The sequence below is a fragment of the Helobdella robusta genome (assembly GCF_000326865.2).
Source record: "Helobdella robusta unplaced genomic scaffold HELROscaffold_83, whole genome shotgun sequence".
Taxonomy (NCBI): domain Eukaryota; kingdom Metazoa; phylum Annelida; class Clitellata; order Rhynchobdellida; family Glossiphoniidae; genus Helobdella; species Helobdella robusta.
The window spans coordinates 140,474-148,855 of NW_008705481.1; the positions used below are offsets into that span (position 1 = coordinate 140,474).

Below are 8,382 nucleotides of genomic sequence, written 5' to 3' on the forward strand. Positions count from 1 at the left end.
ACCAACCATCCAACCAACCAACCAACTAGCCAACCAACCAATAAATCAACCAATCATCCAAGGAATCAACCAGCTGGCCAATCATTCAACCAACCCACTAAACCAATCAACAGATCAAGATAGTAAGGGGCATTCACTTTTATACTATGGAATGGATAAGCAGTACCGAAGACTTTGAGGTGAGGTTTAGTTCATTTTCTCACTCAATCTTTCAAATAATTATTCCATTTTTTGTTTATTTATTCATTTATTGATTCACATTAAAATCATTTTTAGCCACAAATTTGATGATTTAAATTGAAGAGAAAATGATTTCATTATGCACTGGAGGAAACTGGGTAGTATATCAAATTTTCAACATAAAATTAAGAATATTTTTAATATTTATAAACCCAGATTACGATGAAAAAATTAACCAATGCAAAAAAATCTACGCCATTTATTTAAAACTTGAATATTCATTTTTTCCTATTACGTCACAAAAACACTGCTTAAAAAACAGATGACGTATTTTTTCAAATTTGAATTAAAAAAAATCAAACATTTAACATGTTGAATGAGTTCGTCAAAGAGAAAATCAGACCATTGGCTAGATGCTTTTACTTTTCTTTTGAAACATTTTTTGATAAAATCTTTTTTCGATTAGTTAATCGGTCGATTAATTGGTTGGCTGGTTAATTGGTTAATTGGTTGATTGATTGGTTTATTGATTGATCGATTGATTGACGTAATTTTCCCAAACCCAGAAACCAGTCCGGATCGAGTTAGTGCAAATAACTGTCATTAGACTTGAGAGGCACTACTTCGAAGCGAAAGTAACTCTAAGGATAAGCTGGAGGGAAGAATCGCTGGACGGAGTAATAAGTTAAAATTGTTGTAATTGTAGATGGTTCAATGGCTAAGGCGCCTGTCTTTGCTCTTTCAGTGGCTGGCTTCGGATGCCAGAAGATTCCTAAAAATTAAAACTTACTTAACTTATAAAATAACAAAAATTTATTTCAATCCTACTAGCAAAGAACTAACGATCTAAAGCTAAACTTATCAAAATACTGGAACCCGGATATAATGATAATGAACATGGTTGGTAAGACGTACACCAACTCGCATGTTGAAGCAGACATCAACACAAAGGGGGAGACCATCCTAATCGAGACAAAGTCATTCCAAGGATTTTTCAAATCTACCTTCTTGATGAAATGTTTCCCGTTCGATATACAGGTTAACCACTAGCATTAGATGACACGTTTGTGTGTAATGGTTGAGGCGCCTGGCACTGCTGCTGCTCTGACCGGATTGAAATACATGAAGATTTTTACATATCACATAAATTCTGTGTTTGTTGTTAATGCCTCTTAGAAAAGTACTAAAGAGTAGCAGTAGTAGTAGTAGTAGTAGCAGTAGTAGCTGTGGCTGTAGTAGAAATAGTAGTAGTAGTAGTAGTAGTAGTAGTAGTAGTAGTAGTAGTAGTAGTAGTAGTAGTAGCTGTAGTAGTAGCTGTAGTAGTAGCTGTAGTAGTAGCTGTAGTAGTAGCTGTAGTAGTAGCTGTAGTAGTAGCTGTAGTAGTAGCTGTAGTAGTAGTAGTTGTAGTAGCAGTAGTAGTAGTAGTAACTGTAGTAGTAGTAGTAGCTAGCAGTATTAGCAGTAGTAGTAGTAGTAGCTGTAGTAGTAGTAGTAGTTGTAGTAGTAGTAGTAGTAGCTGTAGTATTAGTAGTAGTAGTAGTTTTAGCTGTAGCTGTAGTAGAAGTAGCTAGCAGTATTAGCAGTAGTAGTGGTAGTAGCTGAAGTAGTAGTAGTAGTGGCTGTGGTAGTAGTGGCGGCTATAATAATAATGTTTTATTTTCAAAACCTAGAGACTCCATTTAGTCATACAGTCGGCTAAGGAAGACAGTGAAATAGCCATGCTTTATAAGAAGAGGTCAAATATTGAAGGTAGTTTCTCCGACCGAAATTTCTAAAAAATATAAGAAGAAATTATTATTTCTAATAAAATTATTATTATTAATAATAATAAATTATAATTATATATATTTTCAATAAAAATTATGAAGGAATTTATCAATCTTTGAGTCAGAAGGGCTTCATCTTGAGTTGCATATACGAAACGAAATCATTGCAAGAAAGCAAGCAGTTTTCTTATTTTACTATGGACAAACAGGGTTATTATTATTATTCTTATTATTAATCTTATTATTTTTATTGTTATAATATTTTATAATTAAAATATATATAATAATAATAATAATGGTACGTTTTAGGTCTAGAGATGACCGTCTATATACGTCGCGAACTTTACGCTTTCATGGCCAGGTATTCATTCTTGGTTAGGTGTCTAATTCTTTTATTAATTTTTTCATTCATTCTGTTATTCATTCTTTTATTTTTTAACTTTTCTTCATTCATTCATTTGTTCATTTATTCGGTTAACAATATTTTTATACACCCACTTGTACATTCATTCTTATTCTTTCATTCATCCATTCAACATTCATTCATTCGTTCGCTCGCTCGTTCGTTCGTTCGTTTTTTCATCATTCGTTCGTTCGTTCTTTCCTTCGTTCGTTCGTTCGTTCGTTCGTTCGTTCGTTCGTTCGTTCGTTCGTTCGTTCGTTCGTTCGTTCATTCATTCATTCATTCATTCATTCATTCATTCATTCATTCATTCATTCATTCATTCATTCATTCATTCCTTCATTCATTCATTCATTCATTCATTCATTCATTCATTCGTTCATTCATTCAATCATTCATTCATTCATTCAGTGTGTCCTATATGTTGTGGTACTATTCACTCTCTTGTTTGACCAAGATCTGTACAAATTCGCTCGCATTGAAATCAGCTTGGGAGTGTTCTGGCTGACAGTCATAAGTGGCTATCTAGCCGCGAAGAGGAACAATCTACTAACTGTTACATACCAGGTTAAAATTGTTATTTTTGTTGTTGTTGTTGTCACTGCTGTTGTGGATGTTATAGTTGATGATGTTATTGATGCTATTTATACACAGACATACATTAACGACAGCATTAAACGTTATACATACTCCAAACATAAACAGCAACACAACCAAAAACAAACCAAAAGACACATACTTTACAAAGCAGCTACACACACACACATGTACAAACACAACAACAGCTAAACAAACAAACAAGAAAACACATACGCAAACAAACACACACACACATACACACACACGCACTCACACTACGCAGAACGTCTGCTTCTTAATCACCATGTACAACAACCTCTTTCTAGTTTTTTATCACTTTCTGGGTGAACACTTCTTCAAAATTCTTTCAAACATGGGACACAATATGAAGGGCTTAGATATGTTCATCCTCTATCTAGACATAAGCATCGTTGTATCGCTTCAGTTGTTTTCTCTTTGGGTTTTTACTAGACAGGTATGTGCAGCTGTAGCTGTAGTAGTAGCAGTAATAGCAGCAGTGCAGCTGTAGTAGAAGTAGTAGCAGTAGAAGTAATAGTAATTGTAGTAGTCTTAGTAATAATAGTAATAGTATTGTTATTATTATTGTTATTATTATTTTCATCACCATTATTATTATTATTATTTTCGATTTTTTTTTTTTCATAAATAGCTCAGATCAAAATGGTCGGTTTTTAAGCATCCAAGGCCGTTTTCAAGAGATAAATGAAAGAGAGAATAATAACAACAAAAATAACAACTTTATTATTATTATTGTTGTTGTTGTTATTATATATTAGTTAATTATTTTATCTAATTTAAATAATTAATTAATTAATTTTATTATGATACTTTTTGAGTCGGGGAAAAAAGACCTAATTAAGTTGCTTTGTTGTTATTAATGCACGTTCGAATGTTTGACGAAGGAAGTGATTGAATGGCTTTATCATTATTATCATTATTATTATTTTTGTTATTGTTGTTGTTGTTATTATTTATTATTATAATTATTTTCATAAATCACCATCGAAATTAAAATGCTTTTTTTCATTGTCCAAATTCATATAGGAACATTCCACGGTCATCATCATCATTGTTCAATTATTATTATTATTGTTATTATTATTATTGTTACTATTATTGTTATTATTGTTATTACCATTAATTATTTATTCATAATTTTTATTCTTATCGGGCTTTCATCAATTTAAAGAGAGAAAAAAACATGCAGACGCACTGGCGTCTTGTTTTTCAATTTAATGAATCGTAAAAAAAACATACAAACATACATACATACATACATACATACATACATACATACATACATACATACATACATACATACATACATACATACATACATACATACATACATACATACAAACAAATATACATACATACATACATACATACATGCATACATACATACATACAAACATACATACATACATACAATCAAACATACATACATACATACATAAAAACATACATACATACATACAAACAAACATACATACATACATACATACATACATACATACATACATACATACATACATACATACATAAATATACTTACTGACAATACATTCAGTTAGATTATACATATTTATATAAATCTTTAGGCTATTTTATGTGGCCCGTGAGACCTTGTTCGCCACAAAAAAGGTCGCCAGCCACAAAAAATAACCAAAAAAGAAGCCACAAAGTTAAAAAAATTCTTCCCCAGGTCGAAAAACTTTGCTATTTAATTACATATGCGGCCCTTCAAGGGTAAAATAGTTCCCAATGTGGCCCTCACAGCAAAAAGTTTGCCCACCCCTGATGTAAACCAAAGTATTGTTAAGTATATAACGTATCATTCATTCGTTTATTCATTCACTCATCTGTTTATCTAATCATTCATCCATAAATTCATCTATTCATTTATTTGTTCATTCATTCATTAAAGCAATGAAAATAATTTACGACAATTTCCTAATAATTTTATTAGTTTTTTAATGTCTTACATACTCCATTAAGTATGTGTGTGTGTGCGCGCGCGTGTGTGCGTGCGTGTGTGTGTGTATGATGTGTGTGCGTGTGTGTGTGTGCGTGTGTGTGTGTGTGTGTGCGTGCGTGCGTGTGTGTGTTAGTTGTTCTTTTCCAGTGAACTTCATTATTAAGATCGTTGCGAAGAAATAAGGGAATGGACAATTATTTATTTTAATTATAGATTTTTAATTAATTTAATTGATTCTAATTGAATTTAAAAACTTTGCTTTGAAAATAACACGCAGGCACACACACTAATGTTACTACGACAACTACTACTACCATCACTACTATTACCACTACTGTTACTACCACAACTACTACTACCATCACTACTATTACCACTACTACTACTACTACAACTGCTGATACTACTACTATTACTACCACTACTACAACTGCTGCTGCTACTGCTACTACTACTACTACTTTATTAAAATCTGAATCTATTGAAACGGTCTCTAGAGATGAAAAGTTTATTTTGAGATTTCTGAAAATTCTGAAAAAAAATTCTTTCGTATGAAGAATAATCGCCAGATGTATCACATGAGGTATTTTTCATTTTTAAACAGCAGACAAGCGAAACAAAACAAAAAAAAATCATCCAAAGCAAGTAATCATTCATTCATTTATTCATTCACGAGAGGATTAACTATTGTTGTTACTAATGAATAATGATCCGGATCTGAGGATAACAGCACACACACACAGACACACACACACACACATACATACATTCACAAATACATACACACACACACATACATACACATACTAAATACATATACACATCCATCCATACTTCTATCCATTACACACATACACACACAACACACACAAATTTATCTATCCATTACACACATACATACACATACTACATACATATACACATCCATCCATACTTCTATCCATTACACACATACACACATACACACATACACACACACAAATCCATTTATCCACACACACACACACACACACACACACACAGACACACACAGACACACGCAAAATGCTTCCATTATTATTTTGTCTCCCATTGTATAATTTAGACTTTCTGGCGCCCTCCATTATTGGAGCGTTTAATTTTCAATCTATTGTTTCGCTCTGTATGTTGGTTTTTATATATCTTGAATTTGTAATGAACAACAACAACAACAACAACAACGACAACAACAACAATAATACCAACACCAACATTAACAACGATAACAACAACAACAATGATAACAACATTGGTAATAAGAGTCATAAGAATGTTATCGTTATTACTAATCTAATAACAAGAATGTTTCATTGTTATGTACATGTACAATATAGATCATGAACAATATAGATCATTGTCTGTCTGTCCGTCTCTCTCTCTCTCTCTCTCTCTCTCTTTCTCTCTTATTATTATTATTTGTTATTATCGTTATTATTATTTGTTATTATCGTTATTATTATTTGTTATTATTATTTTTAATATTATTATTTGCAGTTGTTATTATTATTATTGTTTGTTATTTTTATTTAATTTATTCAAGGTTTGACTGCTTAGTCGCTTCTAATCCTTAAAAAAAAAATTCTTCCCCAATTCAATTTTCTGAATGGTCCTTAGAATAAGTGTCTCGTTTTGCAATAGCAACAACAACACAAAATAAATAATAATAATAATAATAACAATAATAATAATAAACAACTATAATAACAAAAATAATAATAAACAACTATAATAACAAAAATAATAATAAACAACTATAATAACAAAAATAATAATAAACAACTATAATAACAATAATAACTTTACCCTCCTAAAAACTTTAAATTCCTAATGAACTGTCAGTCATGTTGTACCATATAAAAGCCTACCCTAGCCGAACTCTTAACGATTTCATTGTTAAACGCATTTTCGGGATTTTTAAAGTTCTTCGTGTGGCATTTCAGGTACATTTTTGGCGATTTCGCTTCTAGGTACTGGTCTTATTGTGGTATAATTGTTAGATTGCGTGTATTTAAGATATTTTTGAGCTATTTTTGACGTAATTTATCTTTTTGTGTGTGCATTTTTCACGTGTTTTGTGTTGTGTATGTTTGTATTATTGTTTTATTGTACTGCATACATGTATACAGTATTTTGTATTTTGGTATTTAGTGTATTTTTGGTATTTGTTGGTTCTTTGGTATGTTCGTTTATTGTTCTTTTGTTTTTATGGAAATTTTTATTCTTTTAGATGAGTATTTTATGATATTTTTGTTCTTCGCTATGCAGATTTCATTATATTATTGTTTTTTATGCGTATTCTATTGTATTTTTGTTCTTTGGTATAAATCCCTGAACAAAACATTTTCTATTCTATGCATTTCCGGGTGCTTTTTTGTCTTTTGGAGATGCAACCTTCTAAGAAAATGGCGCGAAAGAAGAGGAGATTTAAAGTTTTGAAATCAATCCCTATTATTGTTACTTGGAAATGTATCGTTATTTTTGTTGGTGTGTGCGTGTGTGTATTTGTGTGTATGTATGAATGAGATAGAGAAAGAGAGAAAAAGAGAGAGAAAGATAGAGAGAGAGAGAGAGAGAGTGTGTGTGTGTATGAATTTTTCTTTTCATTTCCTATAAGAATCCATTATCTTTTTCTCTTCATTTAGCCATTAGGTAACCATCATAATGCAAAAAAATTGTTTTTTGCTTCATTCTTTCCGTTCTTCGATCATTCATTCATTTAATTTTAAATTCCTTTTCTCATTCATTCATTAGTTTATTTCTTCATTCATTCATCTTCTCTTTTTTATATTTTATTTTTTGCCTGTAAAACGCGCCCTTCTTATTGTTCCACAAAATCTGAAGGCGTTTATAACCGTGTCATAATAATAAAAGTAATAAAACAAGAAAAACAACAACAATAATAATAATAATAATAATGTAGATATTTATTACTATAAATATTATAAAGACCTTACGGATGGTTCCTTCAAAACTGGAGTTGAGGCCTCGGAGAAGAGCCGGCAAATGTAGTCGTTTGATGCCTTGAGTGACGAAGTTGTCGGCCCCCATCCAGACGACAAACGAAACCGTGTCGACCAAATTCATCCGCCCCAGCACCACATCGGCACGTGTATTTGTTTTGAACAGCCAAGCTGAGTCTGAAACCTATGGCAAATCTCACAGTGGCGGAAGATTTATAAGCGATTGGAGCCAGCTGAACCACACTGAAAAAGCCCATCCCACTAAATGGCAGCTGAGCCTGGGACCAACCATTGCCAGTCAATTGAATATTGCAAATTGACGACAAGGTATTTATATAGCGCCAATTATAATTGCTTCTCATCAGCGCTCTCTTCATATAAAGCATGTTGAAAGCGAAGCCATCATCGGTGGAGATCACTAGGAGTTACCAAATAGGTATGTCTTTAAACATTTTCTAAACCCAGCTAATGATAACC

The 8,382-nt window shown here is 31.8% G+C and overlaps 1 protein-coding gene across 1 annotated transcript; it reads left to right on the top strand.

The window, feature by feature from the left end:
• Window positions 1–1,077: 1,077 nt before the first annotated feature.
• On the top strand, window positions 1,078–3,655 carry HELRODRAFT_182247 (hypothetical protein; the record flags this gene model as incomplete). Its single annotated transcript, XM_009032552.1, has 7 exons — window positions 1,078–1,218; window positions 1,851–1,929; window positions 2,049–2,156; window positions 2,256–2,320; window positions 2,761–2,916; window positions 3,212–3,403; window positions 3,599–3,655. The coding sequence occupies 7 exons, from the start codon at window positions 1,078–1,080 to the stop codon at window positions 3,653–3,655; spliced, it is 798 nt and encodes a 265-aa protein (XP_009030800.1).
• Window positions 3,656–8,382: the final 4,727 nt, after the last annotated feature.